At 33.6% G+C, this 27,746-nt stretch overlaps 5 protein-coding genes across 5 annotated transcripts in view; all 5 read left to right on the forward strand.

Moving 5' to 3' along the window:
* LOC148768972 (1-aminocyclopropane-1-carboxylate oxidase homolog 1-like) overlaps positions 1-92 on the forward strand; it is a 5,104-nt gene extending 5,012 nt beyond the window's left edge. Inside the window, exon 3 of the mRNA XM_088820684.1 lies at positions 1-92. This exon is cut by the window's left edge and continues 349 nt beyond it. The gene's annotated coding sequence lies outside the window, so the exon portion shown is untranslated.
* A 7,767-nt stretch (positions 93-7,859) lies between these two features.
* Positions 7,860-10,561, forward strand: LOC105975136 (putative F-box protein PP2-B12). The gene is made up of 3 exons (XM_013000315.2): positions 7,860-8,281; positions 9,265-9,383; positions 9,931-10,561. Exons 1-3 carry the CDS (start codon positions 7,997-7,999, stop codon positions 10,397-10,399), a joined length of 873 nt encoding a protein of 290 aa, XP_012855769.2. The 5' UTR covers positions 7,860-7,996; the 3' UTR covers positions 10,400-10,561.
* A 698-nt stretch (positions 10,562-11,259) lies between these two features.
* LOC105975134 (putative F-box protein PP2-B12) lies at positions 11,260-13,196 on the forward strand. The gene is made up of 3 exons (XM_013000313.2): positions 11,260-11,583; positions 12,338-12,456; positions 12,674-13,196. The coding sequence occupies exons 1-3, from the start codon at positions 11,299-11,301 to the stop codon at positions 13,149-13,151; spliced, it is 882 nt and encodes a 293-aa protein (XP_012855767.2). The 5' UTR covers positions 11,260-11,298; the 3' UTR covers positions 13,152-13,196.
* Positions 13,197-14,189: 993 nt separating this feature from the next.
* Positions 14,190-16,992, forward strand: LOC105962871 (1-aminocyclopropane-1-carboxylate oxidase homolog 1). Its single transcript, XM_088820686.1, has 3 exons — positions 14,190-14,828; positions 15,536-15,860; positions 16,524-16,992. Exons 1-3 carry the CDS (start codon positions 14,299-14,301, stop codon positions 16,770-16,772), a joined length of 1,104 nt encoding a protein of 367 aa, XP_088676812.1. The 5' UTR covers positions 14,190-14,298; the 3' UTR covers positions 16,773-16,992.
* Positions 16,993-18,870: 1,878 nt separating this feature from the next.
* Positions 18,871-19,930, forward strand: LOC148768973 (uncharacterized). The gene has a single exon (XM_088820387.1). It carries the CDS (start codon positions 18,871-18,873, stop codon positions 19,921-19,923), a length of 1,053 nt encoding a protein of 350 aa, XP_088676513.1. The 3' UTR covers positions 19,924-19,930.
* The last annotated feature ends 7,816 nt before the right edge of the window (positions 19,931-27,746 follow it).

Raw genomic sequence — 27,746 nt, forward strand, 5'->3', positions numbered from 1 at the left:
TTGGATTAATTTGAACTATAGTAACTAATTATTAGTTAGTAAGCTGAACGATTACTTAGATTGGATCTTGTATTGAATTTGTGATTTTTTTTGGTATTATATGTGATTTATCCGGAAAAATATCTTGCTTGATGAAGGTAAAATATTAATAGAAGTAATTTTTTTTTTTACATTAACCAATAATCAATTATTAATATTTTTTTCAATAAATTGTTACCATTGTTTTCTAATTAATTGTTAATCATGATTAGCAATTAATTATTCATTAATAAACTAAATCTTTAAGAAATAATTATTAAATATTTAAACAAATAATAATACCACATCCACCTACTGGAAGAATGCAAATAATATCTTGATCCACTATTCACTAAAACAAGCAAATCTTATCCGAAGCTGAACCCGGGATGAGTATAACTCAACTAGTTCAGAAGGTGGTAAGTTGGTGCAAAGTTTTAGGATCGAGTACTGGCAGCCGCAGCGTGAGAATATCAACTCCAATGAATGTCGATTCCTTGTGGGCACCAGACTCGGGTCCACTATCTAACGGACCGTTGGAGTCGCCATGATTTACATCTCTCCCACAACTAGTTCTGAAGGTAATAAATTGGTGCAAGGTCTTAAAATCGAGTATATAAAGACAATTTATATATAAATAAAAGGTTATGTATGTTTATATAGCATATTTGTAAATATATCCCGATAGTTTTTTTATATTTACACATTTCCATTGACTTCTTCCGACAGACGCCATGCCTGACCATTGACTCTTAGACTTTTAGACGTGAATTGAATTATTTGGAACGGAGCTCATATTAAATTCAAACAGTTGAAAATCGAAAGAAATTTTCCTATTTTATTCAATAAAACACTTTAATGAAATTGCATAGAATTTTCGAGTTAAAGAAATTTCTCCGCTAAAAGAAAATTCGTGGGACACTGTTCCTACAACACAAAGTCAGACACTCACGAAAAAGGGGCGTTTAATAGTCAATCTCCTCAAGTTGTTTCACAATTAAATGTTACGTAGACAAAAGTAAATAGGAAAAATTATAGTTTTCACCTCTAAAATTTGCACGGATTCCACATTTGGTCCTTCATGTTTATAAAAAACATATTTGGTCCCTCTTATTTCAAAAATTCAACATTTTTAGTTATTTCCGTCAATTTTTTGTAAGTACCAACGGAATCAAGCGTGTACTGATGATTGCCTTAACTGACGAACTAACGGTAAATTGACGAAAAAAACCAAAAATGTTAAACTATCGAAACACAATGAATTTTGATCGTAAAATAGCTTTTTGGACGTTCCACCAATGTTAACTAAAATTTGTGTTTTATAGTCTACAGTTTTTTGTGATTTTTATCGTGAAATAGTTTTTTAGACGTTATACCAATTTTAACCAAAATTTGTGTACTATAGCATACAATTTTTGGTGATATTGATCGTGAAATAGTTTTGTTGGACGTTACACCAATTTTAACCAAAATTTGTGTAGCATACAGTTTTTGGTGATATTGATCGTGATTTTTTTTTTTTTGACGTTCCACCAAGTCTACCTAAAAATATGTGTATTATAGTATACAGTTTTTGGTGATTTTGATCGTGAAATAGTTTTTTGGACGTTGCACTAATTTTAACTAAAACCTGTGTACTATAAGTATACAGTTCTTGGTGATTTTGATAGTGAAAAAAGTTTTTAAACACACTACACCGAAAACACATACTAGACCGAAAACATACACCACACCGAAAATAACAAAAACATTACACACACTACACCGAAACACACACACTAAAAACAATTGCACACACTACATTGAAAACACACTAAAAAAATATACACACACTACACCGAAAACACACACTATTCGGTGTAGTTGTGTGTGTTTTTTTAGTGTGAGTTTTCGGTGTAGTGTGTGTATTTTTTTTTTTAATGTGTATTTTCGGTGCAGTGTGTGTATTTTTTAGTGTGCGTTTTCGGTATAGTGTGTGTATAGTTTTTTAGTGTCTGTTTTATGTGTAGCGTGTGTAATTTTTCTAGTGTATGTTTTCGGTATAGTGTCGGTATAATTTTTAGTGAGTGTTTTCGGTGTACCGTGTGCATATTTTTCTAGTGTGTGTTTTTGGTGTTGTGTGTGTATTTTTTAGTGTGTGTTTTCGGTGTAGTGTGTGTTTCCGTAGTAATGCGTGTGAAATTTTGTAGTGTGTGGTTTCGGTGTAGTGTGTGTGTATTTTTTCATTGTGTGTTTTCGGTGTTATGTGTGTATTTTTTTTAGTGTGTGTTTTCGGTGTCCTGTGTGTATTTTTTTTAGTGTGTGTTTTCGTTGTCATGTGTGTATTTTTTTTAGTGTGTGTTTTTGGTGCAGCTTGTGTGTAGTTTTTAGTGTGTGTTTTTGGTGTAGTGTGTGTACATTTTTTAAGTGTGTGTTTTCGATGTCGTGTGTGTATTTTTTTTAATGTGTGTTTTCGGTGTAGCGTGTGTATAATTTTTAGTTTGTGTAATTTTTTTTGTGTGTGCTTTCGGTTTAGTGTGTGTAATTTTTTTTAGTGTGTGTTTTCGATGTAGTGTATCTATTTTTTAGTGTGTTTTCGGTGTAGTATGTGTATATTTTGTAATTTGTGTGTTCTATGTAGTGTGTGTATATTTTTGTAGTTTTTGTTTTCGGTGTAGTGTGTACGTAATTTTTTTGGTGTGTGTTTTTTGTGTAGTGTGTGTAATTCTTTTTAGTGTGTGTTTTTGGTGTAGTGCGTGTATTTTTTTTAGGTTGTGTTTTCGGTGTAGTGTGTATTTCGGTGTAGTTTGTGTAGTTTTTTAGTGTGTGTTTTCGGTGTCGAATGTGTATTTTTTAAGTGTGTGTTTTTGGTGTAGTGTTAGGATTTGTTCGACCCTACACCCGATGATAAACACCGGGTGGATCTTCTGCTGCCACGTGTCTCTTTTTTGTATTTTATAATATATTCCCCGCTAGGGTTTACCTTTAGGGGTTTTAGAAAAATAAAAAAAGGGACACGTGGCAGCAGAAGACCCACCCGGTGTTTTTCACCGGGTGTAGGGTCGAAAGAGCCGTAGTGTTAGTGTATATTTTAGCTTGCGTTTTCGGTGTAGTGTGTGAATATTTTATCAGTGTGTTTTCTCGGTGTCGTGTGTTTATTTATTTTTAGTGTGTGTATATTTTTTTCGTGTGTGTATTTTTTTTACAGTGTGTTTTCGGTGTAGTTGTGTGTAATTTTTTTATGGTGTGTTTTCGGTGTAGTATGTGTAATTTTTTTAGTGTGTGTTTTCGGTGTAATGTGAGTATATTGTTTAGTGTGTGTTTTTTGTGTAGTGTGTGTAATTCTTTTTAGTGTGTGTTTTCGGTGTAGTTTGTGTATTTTTGGTGTAGTGTGTGTAATTTTTTCTTGCGTGTGTTTTCGGTGTAGTGTGTTTATATTTTTTAGTGTGTGTTTTCGGTGTAGTGTGTGTAATTATTTTTAGTGTGTGTTGTCTTTTAGTGTGTGTTTTCGGTGTAGTGTGTATATATTTTTTAGTGTGTATTTTCGTAGTAGTGTGTGTATTTCTTTTAGAGTGTGTTTTCGGTGTAGTGTGTGTATATTTTTTTTGTGTGTGTTTTCAGTGTAGTGTGTGTATATTTTTGTAGTGTGTGTTTTTTGTGTAGTGTGTGAATTGTTTTAAGTGTGTGTTTTCGGTGTAGGGTGTGTATTTTTTTTAGTGTGTGTCTTCGGTGTAGTATGTATAAAAAAAAATTCACGATCAAAATCACAAAAAACTATATATACTATAGGACACATATTTTAGTTAAATTTTGTGCAACGTCAAAAAAACTATTTCACGATCAAAATCACCAAATACTATATACGATAGTACACAAATTGTAGATAAAATTGGAATAAGTTTTTGGTGATTTTGATCTTGAAAAAGTTTTTTGGACGTTCCACTAATTTTACCCAAAATATGTGTAGTATATGGTATACATTTTTTGGTGATTTTGATCGTGAAATAGCTCTTTGGACGTTCCAATAATTTTACCAAAATCCGTGTTATATATAGTATACAGTTTTTGGTGATTTTGATCGTGAAAAGTTTTGTGGACGTTACACAAATTTTACCCAAAATCTGTGTACTATAGCGTACATTTTTAGGTGATTTTGACCGTGAAAAAAGGTTTTTGGACATTCCACAATTTTTTCCCAAAATTCGTTTACTATATGGTACAATTTTTGGTTATTTTGATCGTGAAAAAGTTTTTGGGACGTTCCACAAATTTTTCCCAAAATCTATGTATTATCTATACAGTTTTTGGTGATTTTGATTGTGAAAACGTTTTTTGGACGATTCACCAATTTTATCAAAAAATTGTGCACTATAGCATACAATTTTTGGTAAATTTGACCGTGAAAAAGTTTTTGGGGCGTTCCACTAATTTTCCCAAAATCTGCATATTGTAGTATACAGTTTTTGGTGATTTTGATCGTGAAATAGTTTTTTGTACGTTCCACCACTTTTACCCAAAATTTGTGTACTAGTATACAGTTTTTGGTGATTTTGATCATGAATTTTTTTTGGACGTTCCACCAATTTTACCCAAAATATGTGTACTGTAGCGAAGAGTCTTTTGTGATTTTGATCATGAAAAAGTTTTTTGGACGTTCCACAAATTTTACCCAAAATCTATTTCTATATAGTATACAGTTTTGGGTGATTTTGATCGTAAAATAGTTTTTTGGACGTTCCACCAATTTTAACCAAAATATGTGTACTATACAGTTTTGGGTGGTTTTGATTGTAAAATAGTTTTTTGGACGTTCCACCAATTTTAACCAAAATATGTATACAGTTTTTTGTGATTTTGATCCTGAAAAAGATTTTTGGACGTTCACCCAATTTTACACAAAATCTGTGACTATAGCGTACAATTTTAGGTGATTTTGTTCGTGAAATTTTTTTTGGGACGTTACACAAATTTTACCCAAAATCTGTTTACTATCGTGAAAAAGTTTTTTAGACGATTCACCAATTTTATCAAAAAACTGTGTACTATATAGCATACAGTATTCGGTGATTTTGATCGTGAATTTTTTTTGGGACATTCCACCAATTTTACCAAAATCTTATTACTATAGTATATAGATTTTGGTGGTTTTGATCGTGAAATAGTTTTTGGGACGCTCCACCAATTTTACCTAAAATTTGTGTTCTAGTATACTATTTTTGGCGATTTTGATTGTGAAAAGGTTTTTTTGATGTTCCATCAATTTTACCCAAAATCTGTGTACTACAGCGTACGGTTTTAGGTGATTTTGTTCGTGAAAGAGTTTTTTGGACGTTCTACCAATTTTATCAAAATTTGTGTACTATAGTATACAGTTTTTAGTGATTTTGATCGTGAATTAGTTTTTTGGACGTTCCACAAATTTTACCCAAAATCTGTGTAGCGTACAATTTTTGATGATTTTGATCGTGAAAAAGTTTTTGTGACGTTCCACCAAGTTTACCCAAAATTTGTGTACTATTATATTATACAGTTTTAGGTGATTTTCATCGTGAAATAGTTTTTTCGGATGTTCCACCAATATTACCCAAAATATGTGTACTATTATAGTGTATAGTTTTTTGTTATTTTGATCGTGAAATAGTTTGTTTGACGTTCCACCAATTTTATCCAAAATTTGTGTACTATAGTATACAGTTTTTGGTATTTTGATCGTGAAATAGTTTTTTTAGACGTTGCACTAATTTTAACTAAAATTTAATGTACTATAAGTATACATTTTTTGGTGATTTTGATCGCGAAATCTTTTTTTGGACTTTCTGCAAATTTTAATGAAAATCTGTGTACATACAGTTTTTTGTAATTTTGATCGTGCAAAATTTTGTTGGACATTCCACCAATTTTATCCAAAATATGTGTACTATAGCATACTATTTTAGGTGATTTTGATTATGAAATAGTTATTGTCAAATTACAAAAACACCAATTATGTTTGGGTAATTACAGTCACTCCCTCAATTCGAAAACAATTGGATGATGACAAAATTAAAATACCTGCCAAAGGTAAATTTAGGGATGTTAAATCGGTAAAACCGAACCGAAATTTCGGTACGCCAACATTTCATACCGTTTACCGAATTGAATATAACCGAACCGAAAATTCGGTAAGTACAATATTTTATACCGTTTACCGAATTGAATATATGATTTGGTTCGGTAAATAACCGAATTACATAAATTTTATGTAAAAATATTTAAAAGGAGGGGGTGACTGCAAGAGGTTTTTTTTTTCCATAATTTGACCATACCTCGGGGGTGGCCGTAATTTGCCCAACATTTGTACACAAAATGTTGTATTGTTCGTATTTGTGTGGTAATTTTTTATATCTAAATTTTCGGAAGAGTGATTACATTGTTTGGCTTCTGTTTCTTTTGAAGGCTTTTATATTGGATTTTCGATCATTGTTTGGCTCGTTTTCTTAATTGGAATCGGGAAATAGTTGGCGAAGGAAAACTCGGCGAATTAGTTGTTAGTTTGGAAGTCGAATGGATTTGATTGGAGTGTTTATTGAGGGTAGGAGTGGGCGTAATTCAATAGGGTATTCGAAAATTGAGTTGAGTCATGTCTGTAGGGATGGAAATCAGATGAATCGGATCCGAATTAGCATTTTCTCAAGAAAATTGAAAATGAGAAACTAATTTCAATATTTGTTTAACAATAGTACATAAAAACTAAGCTTTTAAATTCTGTTAGTTTTCATAATGTGCAGTCTTGAACTATATTGTAGTTAAAGCTAAAGGAAATTATTAATCATTACCCTAAAGGGTGGTTTGGGGTATATTCGTCTTTTCGACGATGAGTTCTAGCAAGGGTACGTTCGTCTTTTTCACGACGATTTCTAGCAAACCCGAACTCGGCCCGTCTCGTCAACGGACTTTCCACGTATAAGAATAATTGAATGAGTGTTGTTCCTTGGAGAATTCCACAAGGCATGAGCCAATTTTTATAGTCAATTCCCTTTGGCACTACCAAAAAGAAAAAAATAAAACATTACAACGAGACTAATATTCAAGGTTACATTGATAAGTTAAGACTTCGTAATTAGTACATTGTTTTTATAAATAATAATATTCTATACTCGTTTTAAAATATCAAATAAGTATTTGCTTTCAAACTATTTGTTCATTTAAATTTTAAAAAAGACATAATAATTACATTATTCTCAATTTTACCCCTCACCAGTCTTAATTAGTTGGACGATATACATTATTCTTAAAAAAAAATTAAATATCTTATTAATTTTCTTGTGAGAAAATCCACTATTTCATATATCGCAAAAAGAAATGATCCATCGGGATCAGGATTGCTATCTGATAATGGATCAGAGTGCAACAAAATCAAGCCATTTTCTTCAATTCATTCCAAGGTAAGAACTCAACAACCCCTTAATCAAAATCAAAGAACTATTAATACATTGTCGATTAGAAATACGGGATGCCAATCGTTAATAATTTTGTCATCATCCAATTGTTTTCGATGGGTCCGAGCCTCCGAGGCGACAATGTTATTTACGTACATACCTTAATTATTAAAGTAAATTACAACCACCCCTAGGTAATGTCTAATTTAGAAAAAAAACCCTATTTTTTTCATAATTACGCCCCTCCTACGATCAGTAGATTTCTTGCATTAAACACCCCTCTGTAAGGGGTGAATGTAAGAAATTTATAAACTGCAGAGGGGGCAATCTAATTTTTCAAATAAAATGGGGTTAGTTTTGTAATTACACTTTTCCCTTAGTGAGGTGGTTGTAATTTACACTAATTTTTAAGTGAGTGGACTCGGACTCGGTAATAATTTCTCCATTTGCCTCTGAGTTGACTATGCCACAACAAAGTAATCACTCTACATTAATTCTTGCTAATTATCATAAATCCATTACAAGATTTACATAATCACAATATCCCAAAAGCTTTCTCTCTCTAAAATCTCAGGGCAGCAATGGCGGATGAGAATTATGAAACATCGAGGTTTAGTTTATTACCAGAGGGATGCATAGCAAACATCGTCTCCTTCACGTCACCCAAAGACGCGTGCAGGGCGGCGGCCGTTTCTTTGCTGGTCAAATCCGCCGCCGAATCCGACACCGTCTGGGAGCGGTTTCTGCCGCCGGATTACGGCGAGATCGTTTCGGGGTCGAATTCTCCGGTGGCGGCGTATTCCACCAAAAAAGAACTATATTTCTTGCTTTGTGACTCTCCTCTGCTTCTTGATGGTGGCAAAATGGTAATTTTTCTTCCGTTCTGTGGATTGTTTTGATTTTGGTGTTCTTGGATGATCGATCCCTTTACTATTTTATTGAGAGTAATCTGCAAAAATTACCTTGTGATAAATAGTCTAGCAAAAACCCGTCGATAAATTTAGTCAAAGGCAGAAACCGTTCTCGTTGACTTTTGTGTGGCTCACTCGTTGGATGTATGTTAAGACGCAAAATGACAAAATTATCCCTCAAAATGTACTTATATATGTATATATTTTTCTTTTAATTTATTTGTTTAGAAATTAAAATATTATTAAGAAAATAGTAAACAATTAAGTTGAAAAATTATTAAAAATTTGGTAATCAAAATTCAGTATATGTTTTTTAAATACAAAATAAAGAAATACATAATAATAGAATTTAAGTTTTGTTTTCACTCAAAAAAAAAAAGAATTTAAGTTTTGTTTTGGTTTAGGGATAATTTAAAATATATACATAAATTATCTGATAGCAATAAAGGACCATATTGTACTTTTCTAATTAAGATATAACAAAAATAAAATAATTAAAATATTTATATAATATAAGAATTTATTAATTGCAAAATCCCAGGGTATTTGTGTGTTTTTAATTTTTATATCATATCAACACTCAAATGAGTAACAAGCGAGTTTGCTATATAAATAATTTTATAAGTGATTTTTGCTAGTTTATTTATCATAGGGGTTTTCGCTATTTTGAGATTAAACAGGGGTACCTTTTGTAGTTTATTCATTTTATTGACATTGATTGTTATGTTGCGGGCAAGGTGTTTGTTAAAATGACACTGGTGCTAGATGTTTCTTGTTAATCTGATATATGTAAAATAAAAATAAAAAATCGATTTTTCTGGACTGAAAACTGTTCGATTTCACCGATGATTGTGAGCATCATATGTATCTCATCAAACACTACATATTTTGCACGTGTTTATAATTTAAATCCCACGTGTTTGAATTTGTTGAACCAGAGTTTCAGACTGGATAAATCAACCGGAAAGAAGTGTTATATGATGTGTTCAAGAGAACTCCAAATAACATGGGCAGACAATTCCATGTACTGGACATGGACATCTTTACCAGATTCAAGGTATATAATATATAGACCAAATTACTGCCAACCCCCTGAGGTAATGTCAAATTACGAAAAACACCATACCTAATCGTAATTACCAAAAACCCCCTGAGATTTGTTTCCCTCTTCCACCAACCTCTTACCGTGTGACTTTTCATGGATTTTTTTTAATACTAGGGATTAGACCTTACACAATTTCATACATTTTCTTTTATTTAGACTGTACATATTTTCTGTTAAAAAACTCGATCAACAGTTAATCAGAGGGGATTTTGTTTATTACGGATAGGTGGGGCGCTTTTCGTTATTTAGGTAAATGAAAAATTAGAATTTCTAGAACTCCACTGATTTTCGATTTTGGGACATGTTTTTTCATTCAAATTTCCGTCTTTTTTTTTTGGAAAGGAACTGAAATTAGTTTTTCACTTCCGAAATAAATATGAATATTTTCGGACGTGCTAATTTCCGATACAATCCATCCAATCGCTACTCCTATGTCACATAGTCATAATTTCAATTGATTGTACAATAGTGGTTTGTAAAATTTGCAACGGTGTTTCAGATTTGCTGAGGTGGCTGAACTACAAAGTGTATGTTGGCTTGAAATCCGCGCAATATTTAAAGTGCAAATGCTATCGCCTGGCACAGTCTACGAAGCATATCTAGTGTTCAAACTGAATGAGGAACACGATGGGTTTGATTGTTCCTCAAAGGCATCAATTAAGTTGGTAAGAGAAAACGGAACCGAGATTGGAAATGAGATGACAAGCTCGATTTTCATAGTACCACCAACTCAAAGACGTTTAATATGGCGAAGAAGAAGAAGGAGAAGTTTGCCCGGTCAAATAAATGCCGATAATCGAATTTCATGCATTAGAAGAGATGGTTGGTTTGAAATTGAGTTGGGAAATTTTTTCATTGGTGAAGGAGATCAATTTGATGCCCAAATTGAATTTCTTGAAATTGAACATCTTAATTGGAAGAGAGGTCTAATTGTCGAAGGGATCGAGTTAAGGCCCAAACACTTTTGATTCTATGCTACACGGTGAAGTCTGCATTCGGTAGATCTGCACTGTTCATCTGTACACACCAACGTGGGTGTTTATGTTATTTGTGTGTGAATAAATGATAGAGATTTACCCGATATATTTCGCCTAGTCTAGTATGGAATAAAAGAGAATTGACTTGCAAAATTTTGTTGTTGTTTTAAAATTTGAAGTGAATTTGTTGTGTGTTTTTGTTATTGGAAGTATTGTGATCGTGTTTACAAGTTCTTTATCATAAAAAAAATTCATATGTACTTGTCCATATTATATATATATATATATATATATATATATATATATATATATATATATATATATATATATATATATATATATATATATATATATATATATATATATATATATATATATATATATATATGGGGAAAATTACAGCCAGCCCCCTAAAGTAAGGACAAATTATGAAAACCTCCTTCTTGTTTGAGTAATTATAAACACTCCCCTCAATTATATATCATCTCACGCGTCCATTCTTACGGTCTCAAATTTACCTACTAATGAGACAATTTTCGTAAGAAAATACATTATTGATGGGTAGTTATAATTACCCAAACATAAAGAACTTTTCGTAATTTGACCTTAATTCAGGGCCGAATGCGAAAATGTTAATATATATACATAGCTTAAGTATTAAGTTAGTGATGACTCGGTAATAATTTCCGAGTTTGCCACCGAATTGACTCAGGAGCGAAACATTTATCCCTTTCGAAACAAAACTTAACTACAAAGTTTCACTCCCTTTATTCTTTGTCTAATTATCATTAAACCATTTCACCTATATATATATATATATATATATATATATATATATATATATATATATATATATATATTAAGGGGAAAAGAAAAATTGTTAGGCAGCCATGGCAGATGAGAATTCTGAGATTTCAAGGTTTAATTTAATACCAGAGGGATGCATAGCAAACATCATCTCCTTCACATCCCCTAAAGACGCATGCACGGCGGCGGCCGTTTCTGTTGGGCTCAACTCCGCCGCCGAATCCGACACCGTCTGGGAGCGGTTTCTGCCGCCGGATTACGTCGAGATCGTTTCTGGGTCGAGTTCTCCGGTGGCGGCGTATTCTACCAAAAAAGAACTCTTTTTCTCGCTTTGCGACTCTCCCCGGCTTCTTGATGGGGGCAAACTGGTAAATTCCTCTTCATTCTTTTTTTTTTTTTATTTATTTTTTTTTCTGTGGATTTTGTAATAATTTTCTGATTTCTGGGTTGATCTATTTGCTGTTCGATTGGCATTTTACTTCTTAAATTCATGGTGAGAGAGTCATTTTATTTGCATGATTTCTTGAACTGGGTCGTTTCCGAGATTTTGGGGGCCTAAGCGAGATTTAAAGACGGTTAAAATATCGGGCGTTTCTACAATCTACAATAAAACTCATTTTTATTGTAAAATAATGATAAACTTTATGTTAACTCGTTTTTGTAAGTATATTAGGCGCCCCTATTGTTTTGAAGGATAATTTGCATTAAATAGCACTAACACAACTGAATATATATATATAAAATTGAATAAATAATACATTATAATTTTAGCAATCAGGTGTCCGCGCATGATTAGAGGAATTCGTTGATTTAACATCTATTTATGAATTAGGGTTTTCAATAATTATATAAATAGTACATTTTTTTTCAATAAATGCTAATTTATAAAGAGTATAAAAGAAATTGAGGGCCCTAATTTAAAAAAAAAAATTCGGGGATTTAGGCGACCGCCTACTTTGCCTCCCCTCAGAACTGGCCTTGGATGGGCGGAAGGTGTTTGTTAATATGCTACACTGACACTACTTGTTTCTTGTAAATCCGATAATATAATATTTTTCGATTTTTTGGACCGAAAACTGTTCGATATATATATAAAGCCGAAATGTTGAAATTGTTGAATAGAGTTTGAGATTGGATAAATCAACCGGAAAGAAGTGTTATATGTTGTGTTCAAGACAATTCCAAATAGCATGGGGAGACAATCTTATGTACTGGACATGGTCATCTTTACCAGATTCAAGGTATATATATATATATATATATATATATATATATATATATATATATATATATATATATATATATATATATATATATATATATATATATATATGTGTGTGTGTGTGTGTGTGTGTGTGTATCTATATGTGTGTATATATTATATGGTATTTTCTTACACAGTAAAATCTTAGCCTTGAACTCAAATTTAATTTTGTAAATTTGCAAATGGCATTGCAGATTTGCTGAGGTGGCTGAACTGCAAAGTGTCTTTTGGCTCGGAATGCGCGCAATATTTCAAGCAGAATTGCTATCGCCAAACACAAACTACGCAGCGTATTTAGTCTTTAAACTCATGGAGGACCACGAAGGGCTCGATTGTCCCTCAAAGGCATCGATTAAATTCGTGAGAGAAAAAAACGGATCCGGGATTGAAGAGGTGGACAAGACAATTAGCAATGTTTACATAGTCCCGCGTGTAATGGAGCGAAGAAGAAGAATAAGAAGAAGAAGGGGAGGCTTGCCCGGAACGACTCCCAATGATCGAGTTTCGCGTGTTAGAAGCGACGGTTGGCTTGAAATTGAGTTGGGAGATTTTTTTATTTGTGAAGGAGATAAATTTGATATCCAAATTGATGTTTCGGAAACCAAACATCTTAATTGGAAAAGGGGTCTCATTATCGAAGGGATCGAGTTACGACCGAAAGAAGTATCTTGAGCATTTGGAGATCTAGTTTAATAATGAGCATCTATATATATATATATATATATATATATATATATATATATATATATATATATATATATATATATATATATATGCAAAAGTTTCTTTGTTCTTAAATTTGAAGAAAATTACATTTGTAATAATAATATTATTAAGTATTTAATTTTATAGGTGCATAAAGAAATGAAATTTCAAATTTCGTTAGATTCCAATACGATCAAGTTGTTTATGTTCACAATTTCGAAACTTTGTTTCCAATTTCTCGATTTTTTTTAATTGAATTGAAATTGTAAGATCGATTATATAATATAGAGTACAAACACGCTGTGGAATAAGTCAAATTAGAGAGGAGTAGTGGTGAAGAGATAAAAAAACAAAAAAACTTATGCTATTACTCATTCAATCAGCACAAATATAAAAGCTCACTTGAAGATCATCTTTCTTATCTCTCTACACTTTTCTAGCATGTATCTAGCATAATAAATGAATACATAATTTATGGTAATGAAGGAACATGGAGCAACCAACACTGTCGTATAGTAGCCCGCAAATCGTACGAGACATGTAAACTACACTAGGCTAACCATATGTGACAAGTTCGACATAGCGATCGCTGACAAGATGATTCGAACCTGGATCAATTGATACATGTTCACTTGCTCCAGCTGATAGATCATCCCCTACGAGACTAGAACCTTTGATCGCCAACATAAATTAGTTTTTCAATCTCCAACGAATTGAACTTTTTTCAAGCATGCTAATTCTACTCCAACATTCCTTCCCACACTTAACTCGGAATCTATTCAATGCGAATAATACGGTTCGACGCGGTTATTGCTATGCTACACCCGATGGAGATTACACTGGGTAATTTTTTTACTGTTGATCTACACACACCAATACAGGTGTGTGTGTATTTATATGTATATGAATGGTAAAGATCTACCAAATATATTTCACCCGATTTAACGTAGAATAGACCGTACAAAGCTATATAGCAACTTAGCTTGATATTCACTCAACTAAACTTTTATGCACAAAACTCCACTCACAAGAATATATACTCTTGTATAGGAGTACAAGTGTAAGAACTTTTACCCAATTTCCACACTAAAATAAATTGCCCTAAAATCTGAAGATGGGGGAAATTGATCTCTCTGCAGATGATGCCCACCAACTGTTCGACAGAATGCAAATGCTAAAAGCCTTCGACGAAACAGAAGCCGGCGTCAAAGGGCTAACAGATTCCGGCCTGCTCAAAATTCCCACCATTTTTGTACGGCCACCCGATGAACTGGCTGAAGAATCAACATACAAAAAGACTCAAATTCAAGTTCCGGTGATTGATCTGAGCGAAATCAAGAATTCAGACAGGCGGAAAACCATTGTTGAAGGAGTAAGAATTGCGGCAGAAACATGGGGGTTTTTCCAGGTGGTGAATCATGGGATTCCTCGAACTGTTCTTGATGGGATGATCGATGGAATTCGTGAATTTAACGAGCAAAATATCGAGGAGAAGAAAAAGTATTACACGAGGGATGTAAAAAGAATGGTGAGATATCACAGTAATTTTGATTTGTTCTCTTCGAAAACTGCTAACTGGAGGGATACCTTAAGCATCTCGATTTCCGACCAGATTCATCCCCAAGAATTGCCGGCTTCTTGCAGGTACGTACAGTTAAACATCTATAAATTAATATAGTCGGGACTCGGGATCAGTCAAATTCTATTAATTTAGCGAAATATTAATTTAACAAAATAATTTTTAGCACGTTGCTCTCGAGTCGGGATCAAGAAAACATATTATTTAAACGAGGTTATTAATTTATTGAGGTTCTAATGTATATTTAATATTCCGCTTCCCCTGCACGAAAACTAGGGTGAAATTGGATGACTCGGATCGGAATCAGCACTAACGAAAAAAAAATCCATTTGTTTTCGAAATGTAAAAAAACTGGAAATTTTCGGATTGGAATTGACCGAACTCGGATTTTCCATTTTTCTAGTCACATATAGTATAGAATACATGATAACATTGATATAAAAAAGTGTAGTTTTCAGTTTAAAAAAAATCGAATTTTTGGAAATGAAAATTGGATCGAAAATCGGAGATCTAATATGTATTTCAATTCCATTACTAAAATATCATAAATCGAAACTTTCGGAGTGAAAAGTATTGTTTCATAATCGAAAATATTCGGATCAGAGTCACCAAAGTTCAAACATACGTTCCAATTTTCCACCCTAACGAAAATCGATTTTTGTCCAATTTTTTATGCACATATATTTCACATAGCATAAGTAAATGAATAGATAGGAATTATGTAAATATTTTCCGTTTTAGCACAGTTAGTTTTTTCTTTTGAATTATACAGGGAACGCACATTGGAGTATTCGAAGCATGTCTCGATTTTGGGAAACACACTACTCGAGCTACTCTCCGAAGCCCTCGGACTAAAATCCGATCACCTAAATAAAATATTGGAATGCTCAAAGGGGCATCGTATTAGCTCTCACTACTATCCACCATGCCCCGAGCCGGACCTAACTCTCGGGACAACTCAGCATTCCGATCCTGGTTTTCTTACAATCCTTCTCCAAAATGAAATCGGTGGATTACAAGTTTTGTATCAAGATCAATGGGTTGATATCGAACCCTCTCTTGGGGGTTTGGTTATAAACATTGCAGATCTTCTCCAGGTACTTATAAAACTTGTGACATTTTCTTTTTTCTTTTTTCTTAGGGTAAATTACGAAAAAACCCTTCTGAACTAAGGTCTAATTATAAAAAACTAGGGGTAAAATTGGTATTTTTTGAGGAATATTCCATGGAATTAAAAAGCTTCCGTCAGAATTCAGACTGTAAGACTGTAAGAGGGACAGTGTAAGACGACAACAAACTATACGCTTTTTTCGTGTAATTATGAATAGATGAGGGTTTTTTTTGTAATTTAATTTTACTTCAGGGGTTTCTCGTAATTTACCAATTTTCTTATAAACATTGCAGATCTTCTCGAGTTACTTATAAAACTTGTGACAATTTTCTTTTTCTTTTTTCTTAGTGGTAAATTACCAAAGAACCCTCTGAACTAAGGTCTAATTGCTAAAACAATAAGAGCAAAATTGATATTTTTTGAGGAATATTCCATGGAATAAAAAATATACAGTCATAATTCACACCGTACGGGGACAATGTAAGCCGGTAACAAACTATAGGAGCTTTTCTTGTAATTATTGATAGGTTAGGTTTGTTTTTGTAATTTGACCTTAGTTCAGGGGGTTTCTCGTAATTGACTCTTTTCTTATAAATATGTGTTTGGGATTATGATTTCTTGTTATTGATTTTGGGATGTGTATATATAGTTGGTGTCGAATGGGAAATTTCTGAGCAATAAGCACCGAGTGGTGGTTAACAGAATCGGACCAAGAATTTCGGTGGCATGTTTTTTTTCTGGACCTGTTCGTGAAGTTAAGGTTTATGGACCAATCAAGGAGTTGATTTCAGACGAAAATCCTGCCAAGTATAGAGATGTAATATTGAGTGATTATCTGCTCAAGTTTCTGAACACTGGACTTGATGAAAATCTTGGTCTTGATTACTACAAGTTGTGAAGATTATTGTAATGGCAGAGGAAATACATTTCTTGGGTGGTACTGAATACTCGATATAATTCGGTCCTTGTACGACTTCGGTATCGTTCAGTTACATAAATTGGATTAATTTGAACTATAGTAACTACTTATTAGTTAGTAAGCTGAACGATTACTTAGATTGGATCTTGTATTGAATTTGTGATTTTTTTTTGGTATTATATGCGATTTATCCGCAAAATAATCTTGCTTGATGAAGGTAAAATATTAATAGAAATAATGTTTTTTTTTCTTTTCACATTAACCAATAATAATCAATTTATTATAATATAATGGACTCAACACAATTATGTGCCAAGTGTAGACACAAGATAGGAGAAAAGGCTAGTGTTGACAAGTGTAGAATTAGGTGTCATTTGTTTTTCCTAGTGTTGACAAATGTGTAATTGTAATTGGGAGCTAATTGCAAATACCACCCCTGTGTTATCTCTAATTGTCAAATACCCCCCGTGAAAAAAAAAATTTACAAATATCCCATTGTGTTAATATTTTCGAAGCACACTGCACCTTTTGTGATTTTAGGCATTGACTGAAGATAAAATGACAAAAATACCCTAAGGAGTTTTTCAGCAATTAATAAATTATATTATAATTTTATAGATATTATATATTTTTTTATTTTGTAAATATTAAAAATAAAAAAATATATTTAAACCAAAATGAAATATAATTGTAATATTAAAAGTTTTTATATGTTTTCTATTTTTTTTTACATTCTATATTAAATAAAGAAAAGAAAAAAAGAAGAAATAAAGAAAAGCTTCTTCTCCAGCAGATCCCCTGCCCTCCCACCCAACTCACAGGCCACAACACTCATCCACCGTTTCTCCACCCGGCCGCCGCTTCTGCTCCGACGCTGCTCACCACCATCTCACCCCTCCTTCACCACCACCACCATCTTCTCCAGATCTATCGCCCACAACATCTTTGAAATTTTAGTTTCCATCAATAAACTTTACACGTGCCTCAAACCTTCACACAATGTCCTATTTTGACGGCGGTGGCGGCCACAAGGCGAGCAAGAGAAGAGAAAAGAACAAAAAGATGCAATTGTTGGACTAGCAGGTTCGGCCGTCAAACTCGTCGCCGTTGAGAGAAATCGTTTGGAGATTTTGTAGATAGGCCGTTGCTGTAATTGGGGCTGGGGTTAGCCTCGGGTTGTGCGGATTCGGGTCTGGTATGTGGATTGCAGAAGAGGAGGTGATGGTGCTGAACTTGGGGTCGGGGTTGGGGTTTGGGGGGTGGGCAACGGGAAGAAGACAATGATTTTTTTTTTTAATGACATATAATATTTTTTCAAATTATTATTTTGAATTCTGGAAATTACAATTTGGTCCTATAAATTTAAGTTATTCATAATTTAACCAACAAGGTTATTTTTTATTTTATAAAGGGGTATTTATGATATTTCACCCTAAAAATACTATTAAAAATCGCACAATCCGCGAGTGAGTGACACGATTTGCCTCTAGGGGTCTCGATGCTCTGACTTCGATAGCACAAGGGGGTATTTGAGAGTTTTTTTTTCACAGGGGGGTATTTGACAATTAGAGATAACATAGGGGTGGTATTTGCAATTAACTCTTGTAATTGGGCAAAAAGCCTATAAATAACAATGTGTGCAAACTAATAAAACACACTATTTTTGGCTGCACTTTCTCTCTCTCTCTCACATACGCACTCTCTCTCTCTCACATACGCACTCTCTCTCTCTCTCTACTCACACACTTTCTCTCTCTATACATATATTATATTATATTATGTATAATATTATATTATATTAATTAGTGTGCGTATTTATACATATATACATAACCGTATATACACACACATATATATATATATATATATATATACAAGTTCCATATTAAATATTAAAACTAGTTAATATTAATTAATTAATAATTTTCACACCATTAGTGTTTCTAATAAAATATTTAATAATCTAATATCTATTTCACAACACGTTATCAGCACGAGGTTCTGCTCAAATATACCAAAGGTTTGTAATAATTAAAATTATATTCTCTTTATATTTTTATTTACACTACTCTATATAATGGCTGGAATCGAGAAACAAAAATTCCAGATCCTCGATGTTAGTGGGAATAATTATTTATCATGGTGCTTGGATATCAAATTACACCTCCAAGGATTAGATCTTGTAAAAACATTGGAGTGTGTAGATATCAAGGAGGCAAATAGGAAAGATGAGGCAAATGCTATGATTTTTATACGCCATCATCTTTCTGAGGATCTGAAAGATGAGTATATACAATTAGAAAGACCATCAGAAATATGGCAAAAACTCAAGGAGAGATTTGATCACACAAAAACAGTAATTCTACCACAATCTCAATATGAGTGGCAGCACTTAAGACTGCAAGACTTTAAATCCGTTGCGGATTATAATTCAGCATTATTTAAAATTGAGTCTCGTCTAGCACTATGTGGTATAAAACTGCAAGAATTTGATAAATTAGAAAAAACTTTTTCTACCATGCATGCTTCAAATCTTGTACTCCAACAGCAGTATAGACAACGCCAGTTTAGAACATATTCAGAGTTAATCTCTGTCCTTCTTACCGCTGAAAAGACTAATGAGTTGTTATTGAAAAATCACGATTTGCGACCTAGTGGGTCTCAAGCAGTGCCAGAAGCACATGCTAATAAACAAACGAACCGTTTCAAAGGTCGTGGCCGAAAATTCTGGCGTGGCGCACGTAATAACAATTGGCATAATGGTCAACGTCGAGATAGTCATGGAAATCCCCCAGGTGGACGTGAATATTTCCACAAAAATGATTATATGGCTAAACGAAGACAACTCGATCATGGAAATCGTGACAAAGAAAAGCATGTTGAGAGTATTTGCAACAGATGTGGGATGAATGGACACTGGGCCAAAGTTTGCAGGACTGCCCAACACTTTGTAGATCTATACCAAAGTTCAAAGAAGAATAAAGGAAAGAGCATCCAGACGCATGCAATAGAAACAGAAAAACCAAATGTTCTTCTTGAGGCCAACACAACTGAAATCATGTCTGATCAAGCTCCTATTCAGGATGCAAAGTCTCTTGAGTTGCAAGATTTTCTTATGGATATCGATTGATCGATGATCAAATACTATTAGTTTAATAGTAATTTTGAAATATGTTGTATATACGGTATATAGTCTTACCTCGGAAGTATAATTCCCGAGGTTTAGATATTTTGTATTATAAATAAAATATATGTACATGTGTAATTTCCCTTGGATGATACATTCCAAAGGTCGAACTTGTATTTTGGTATTCCAAATAATATATTGTACTTATTATCATCATTCGCACATAATGTTATGATGCAAGCATTAACTTTATATTATTTAATCAGGATATCATGGGAAGTATCGACAAAAGGGATTATTGTCTACTTGATAGTGCAACAACGCACACAATTCTGTCTGATAAAATATATTTCTTGAGTATGACAATGTGCAAAGCACAAGTTAAAACCATATCAGGTCCCGTTGAAATTATAGATGGCTCCGGGAATGCAACACTTGTATTACCTAATGGTACCACGCTACACATCGAAAATGCATTATTATCCACTAAATCAAAAAGAAATTTATTGAGTTTTAAAGATGTGAGGCACAATGGGTATCACTTAGAAACTTGTTTTGAATACTCCAAGGAATATATATGTATCACATCATATGATATGAACAAAAAGACTATTCATGAAAAATTTGAAGCAACGACTTCTGGAGTGTATCGTGTCCCAATTCGTGCCTTTGAATCATATGCCACTATGTCATGGAAACTGATTAATCCAGATATATTTGGGTTATGGCATGACCGACTGGGTCACCCAGGAACAACGATGATGTGTAGAATTGCAGAACATACTAAAGGACATCCATTAAATAATACAAAAATGTTGATGTCGAAAGATTATTTCTGTGAATCTTGTTCAAGGGGAAAACTCATTATAAGACCTTCTACAGAAAAAGTTGGTTATGAATCACCATCATTTTTACAAAGAATTCATGGCGATATTTGTGGACCAATACACCCTGCAAGTGGACCATTTAGATATTTTATGGTTTTAGTGGACGCATCTTGCAGATGGTCACATGTGTGTTTGTTATCCACACGTAACATAGCTTTTGCACGTCTGCTTGCACAAATTATTAAACTCCGTGCACATTTCCCTGATTATCCTATAAAAAGTATAAGGATGGATAATGCCGGAGAATTTACATCAAAAACTTTTGATGATTATTGTGCAGCGCTGGGAATTAATGTCGAGCACCCAGTACCATACGTTCATACTCAAAATGGATTGGCGGAATCTATGATTAAACGCATCCAAATTATTGCTCGCACCTTGTTGATGAGATCTAAGCTCACTAGTATAGCATGGGGCCATGCGGTATTACATGCATCAGCATTAATAAGATTACGCCCGACGGCTTATCACATGCATTCCCCAATGCAACTGACATTGGGCTTTGAACCAAATATTTCGCATCTACGTACATTTGGATGCGCTGTACATGTGCCAATTCCTCCTCCTCAGAGGACGAAAATGGGTCCCCAACGCCGACTTGGCATTTATGTTGGGTTTGATTCGCCGTCAATTATCAGGTTCCTGGAACCAATGACGGGTGATTTATTCACCGCTAGATTTGCGGATTGTCATTTCGATGAGACAATATTTCCAACGATTGGTAAGGACAAAGACGTCCCGAATAATGATAAATCAAAACCAATCGAGGATCTTACATGGTATGAACAACGTTTGTCTCATCTCGACCCTCGTACCTCTGAGTGCGAAAATGAGGTCAATAGAATCATCCATCTACAAAACATTGCCAATAGACTCCCTGATGCATTTAATGATGCTAGTAGGGTCACAAAGTCCCATATTCCAGCTGTAAATGCTCCAGCTAGAATTAATATTCTCAATGAAAATGAAAAAATGGATGATGGTCCCCCAAGACAAAAACGGGGTAGACCAATTGGTTCAAAGGACTCTATTCCTCGAAAAAGAAAAGGAAAGTTAGACGAAACCACTAATCAAGTGGGTCCTAGTGAGCAAGCTCCAGATGAATCTGTAGAGCCTTATACCCCAGAAAAGGAAATTTTAAATCCCGGGAACACCGAGAATTCCATAAGTTATTACAATGAAATATGGAATAGAAAGAATATAAGCATTGATAATATTTTTGCATTCTCGGTTGCTCAAGAAATCATATATGATGATTACGATAGTGAACCACGTTCAGTAATAGAATGTCGCCAGAGAAAAGATTGGCCTAAATGGCAAGAAACCATAAAATCTGAATTATCTTCCTTAGAAAAACGAAGTGTATTCGGGCCAATTATTCAAACTCCGGATAATATAAAGCCCGTCGGATACAAATGGGTATTCATCCGTAAGAGAAATGAGAACAATGAGATTGTAAGATATAAAGCTCGTCTTGTAGCTCAAGGATTTTCTCAACGACCTGGAATTGATTATGATGAAACCTATTCACCAGTAATGGATACAATCACTTTTCGTTTCCTTATTTGTATGGTTGTCCAAGAGGAATTAGACATACGTTTAATGGACGTAGTAACGGCATATCTATACGGTTCATTAGGTCCTGATATATATATGAAAATTCCCGATGAATTTAAAATAAGTACACCCAATACTCCTCGTGAGTTGTACTCTGTCAAATTACAGAGAACATTGTATGGTCTTAAGCAATCCGGTCGCATGTGGTATCATAGATTGAGTGAATACCTTATCAGGGAAGGTTATAAAAATGATCAAATTTGCCCATGCGTGTTTATCAAAAAATCTGAACCCGGATTTGCTATTATTGCGGTTTATGTAGATGATATAAACCTAATTGGCACCCCTGAAGAGCTACAGAATGCTGCTGAATATCTAAAGAAGGAATTTGAGGTCAAAGATCTTGGAAAAACTAAACTATGTCTTGGTCTCGAGCTTGAGCATAGAAACGACGGCATACTTATTCATCAATCAGCATACACTCAGAAATTACTCAAAAGATTTAATATGGAGACTGCTCATCCCTTAAGTACACCTATGGTCGTACACAGTCTAGATCCAAAAAAGGATCCCTTTAGGCCTAAAGAATCCGATGAAGAAATTCTGGGTCCAGAAGTACCGTATCTTAATGCAATCGGAGCATTATTGTACCTAGCACAATGCACTAGACCGGATATCTCTTTTGCAGTAAATGTGCTTGCTAGATATAGTTCTGAACCAACCCGTAGACACTGGAATGGCATAAAGCATATTTTCCGTTACCTTCATGGTACTACGGATTTGGGATTATTATATTCAAAGAAATCCCCAAGCTCGGGGTTAATAGGTTATGTTGATGCCGGATATAGATCTGATCCACATAAAGCTCGCTATCAAACCGGATATTTATTTTGTTATAACGGTACAGCTATATCTTGGCGTTCCACCAAACAGACATTGGTAGCTACTTCTTCAAATCACTCTGAAATTATAGCTCTTTATGAGGCTGGCAGAGAATGTGTTTGGCTAAGATCAGTTATAACACATATAAGAAATACATGTCAATTAAATCCGGTTACAGAAAGACCCACCATTATCTATGAAGATAATGTTGCTTGTATAGCACAAATAATGGGTGGATATATAAAAGGAGATAAGACCAAGCATATCTCACCAAAATTTTTCCATACGCACGAACTTCAGAAAAATGGAGAAATAGATGTTCAACAAATTCGCTCATGTCAGAACCTTGCCGATTTGTTTACCAAATCATTACCAACATCTACATTTGAAAAATTGGTATACGACATTGGTATGAGACGAGTCAAGGTAAATCAAGATTGACAACTATTTTGGGGAATTTTATAGCTCGTTTTCAGGGGGAGCGATAGTGCGCTGTACTCTTTTTCCCTTATGTCTGGTTTTTATCCCATTGGGTTTTTCCAGCTTGAGGTTTTTAATGAGGCAGCTTATGCACACAACTTCAGATTTGAGTAATGCACTCTTTTTCCTTCTGATCGGTTTTGTCCCAATGGGTTTTCCGACTTAAGGTTTTAATGAGGCATAAATTTTACTCATTTGAAAATTGACATTTACTGAATGTGTTTCGTCCCAGGGGGAGTATTATAATATAATGGACTCAACACAATTATGTGCCAAGTGTAGACACAAGATAGGAGAAAAGGCTAGTGTTGACAAGTGTAGAATTAGGTGTCCTTTGTTTTTCCTAGTGTTGACAAATGTGTAATTGTAATTGGGCAAAAAGCCTATAAATAACAATGTGTGCAAAGTAATAAAACACACTATTTTTTGCTGCACTTTCTCTCTCTACTTTCTCTCTCTCTCTCACATACGCACTCTCTCTCTCTCTCTACTCACACACTTTCTCTCTCTATACATATATTATATTATATTATGTATAATATTATATTATATTAATTAGTGTGCGTATTTATACATATATACATAACCGTATATACATATATATATATATATATATATATATATATATATATATATATATATATATATATATATATATATATATATATATATATATATATATATATACAAGTTCCATATTAAATATTAAAACTAGTTAATATTAATTAATTAATAATTTTCACACCATTAGTGTTTCTAATAAAATATTTAATAATCTAATATCTATTTCACAACACAATTATTAATATTTTTTTCAATGAATTGTTACCATTGTTTTCTTATTAATTGTTAATCATGATTAACAATTAATTATTCATTAATAAACTAAATCTTTAAGAAATAATTATTAAATATTTAAACAAATAATAATACCACGTCCACCTACTGGAAGAATGCAAATAATACCTTGATCCACTATTCACTAAAACAAGCAAATCTTATCCGAAGCTGAACCCCGGATGAGTATAACTCAACTAGTTCAGAAGGTGGTAAGTTGGTGCAAAGTTTTAGGCAATGTTTTCAAAATCGGACCGGACATCGAACCGGAGAGCCGACTGGGTCACGGTTGGACCGGTCCAACCGGGGTCCAACCGGGCTTTTTATTTATTTTGTATTTTTCATTATTTATAAATAATTTGAAGTGTTATATTACAAGTTTACATTAAAGACAACGGATTTATCTTAAACTGCACCAACAACGACTTTAATTTAATTATTAATTATTAATTATTTTTAATCCAATTTTTTTTGATGAATTTATAATACAATTAAATACATAGAAAACTAATATATGGATATTTCTTAATAGCTTTGTCACTCACTTTTCATCACGTTATTTTTTATATCCTAATTTAAGCAAATAAACAAAAGAATAAAAGGTAAACCCTAACACCCATTTTATTTCATCCGCCGCCCAACCAACTCACAAAGACTCACACTTCTGATCTCTTTCTTCTTCTCAACCATTCACCCAGCTCCATCCACAACCGAAGCACAAACTCTCATCTACCGATATTCTACTTGAGATATTTTAAATTCACAATAAATATTTTTTGGCTTCAATGATCAGACACTAAATTCACACTCTTTATCTTCAATGTTTGTGCTGGTGCAGTACACTACCATCCATTCTTTTGTACTTGGTGATGCATTAGATCTGAATGCGTTTTTAAAGAAACAGAGATGAAAACCCGGTTTTGATCCCGGTTTCCGGTTTTACGGTTGAACCACCGGTTTTCCGGTTTGTTGCCTTTCAAACCGGGTTTTTGCATTTTCCGAGTTTTGGAGTCCAACCGAACCGGATCAGTGAACGGTTCCCGGTTGAACCGGTCCGACCGGCCGGTCCGGTCCGGTTTTGAAAACATTGGTTTTAGGATCGAGTACTGGCAGCCGCAGTGTGAGAATATCAACTCCAATGAAGGTCGATTCCTTGTGGGCACCAGACCCGGGTCCACCATCTAACGGACCGTTGGAGTCTCCATGATTTACATCTCTCCCACAACTAGTTCTGAAGGTAATAAATTGGTGCAAAGTCCTAAAATCGAGTATATAAAGACAATTTATATATAAATAAAAGGTTATGTATGTTTATATAGCATATTTGTAAATATATCCCGATAGTTTTTATATTTACACATTTCCATTGACTTCTTCCGACAGACGCCATGCCTGACCTTTGACTCTTAGACTTTTAGACGTGAATTGAATTATTTGGGACGGAGGTCATATTAAATTCAAACGAGTTGAAAATCGAAAGAAATTTTCCTATTTTATTCAATATTAAAACACTTTAATGAAATTGCATAGAATTTCCGAGTTAAAGAAATTTCTCCGCTAAAAGAAAATTCGTGGACACTGTTCCTACAACACAAAGTCAGACACTCACGAAAAAGGGGCGTTTAATAGTCAATCTCCTCAAGTTGTTTCACAATTAAATGTTACGTAGACAAGCGGTCATTAGTGATAAGCCCCTCATATCGCTAATAAATTGTGATATATTCAGCCCTTAAATCTTTTTTTGTGATAATCCCTAAAAATTTTATTCTCAATACTACCCTTATATCAATTAGCACATTTTGTCCCAATTATTCCTTTTCCTTTTTTTTTTCTTTTTTTTTTCCTAATTGCTGAAAATCTGTAACCTAACAAAAAAAAAATGAATTTTTTTATTTTTTATTTTTTATTATTTCGAATATTATTTAGCATTTCTTTTTAATAAAAATATTTTTTTAAACAAAAAAATGATTTATTTTTTCTCTCCACAGGTTTACTACTTCGAATATGACTATAGTTGAATATGACTATATGTGACTATATAAGTTGTAGTCATATTCTTTCTTTATCTTGCAGTTTTTTACATTTTTAATTTAAAAAATTCCGATTATGTATGTAGTACAATCCAATCAACATCCACACAAAATATCACAATTTGAATCTTATTATTACAAGTCAACTTGAAAAGTTTAGATAGATGTAGTCATAGTCATATTCACAATAGTCATATATTCGAATATGACTATAGTCATGTTAAAGTCATGTTACTAATGCTGTTTTATCTAGAAAAAAAAAAGACGACAACAAAGATTGTCTATTATTTACGAAAACAATCCAATCAACATCCACACACAAAATCACAATTTGAATCTTGTTATTACAAGTCAACATGAAACGATAAAATAGAACATATTCGAATATGACTACAGTCATATTCAACAAAAGTCATATTCGAATATGACTATAGTCATATTACTATTGTTGTTCAAATCTGAAACTATATTTTCAGATCTGAAAAAAATTAAAAAAATACAGACATAAAACACACACACACAACGCACACATATACAAAACACGCACACATACACACACACACAAACACAAACATTTCACCCACAGACCCACATACAAAATCACAAGAGATCCAAAGATCTAAAAATCACAAGGGAAATATACAAAGAAAAAAAAATCACAAGACAAATCTAAAGACGCACATACAAAATCACAAGAGACGGATCTAAAGGAAAAAAAACACAAGAGAGAAAGAGAGGTAGTGAGAGAGAGAATATTTCACACACAAATACAAAACACACGCACACAGACCCACATATCTATACATATATGATAAAGTGATTTGTTGGGAGGTTTGACGGCAGAACCCTAGGCGACAGTTGTGATCGGTGGTGGGTTGAGTCGATAATGGCGGTGGTGTGAAAAAGAGGGAGGAGGGCGGCGGCGCTGGTGTAAATCTCGAAGGAGAACGACGGCCCTGGTGTTGATTTCAAAGGAGAACGGCAGCCTGGTGTAAATCCCGAAGGAGAACGGTGACCTTAGTGTAAATCTCGAAGGATAGTGTTACAGATCTGCAAAGAAAAAAAAAAAAAAAAAAAAAAAAGAAGAAAAGAATAGAGGGAGAGTGAACGTGTGAGAGAGAGAGATATAGAGAGAGAATGCGTGTGAACGTGA

This window comes from Erythranthe guttata, chromosome 7 (assembly GCF_056151865.1).
Source record: "Erythranthe guttata isolate IM_541 chromosome 7, IM_541, whole genome shotgun sequence".
NCBI classification, from domain to species: domain Eukaryota; kingdom Viridiplantae; phylum Streptophyta; class Magnoliopsida; order Lamiales; family Phrymaceae; genus Erythranthe; species Erythranthe guttata.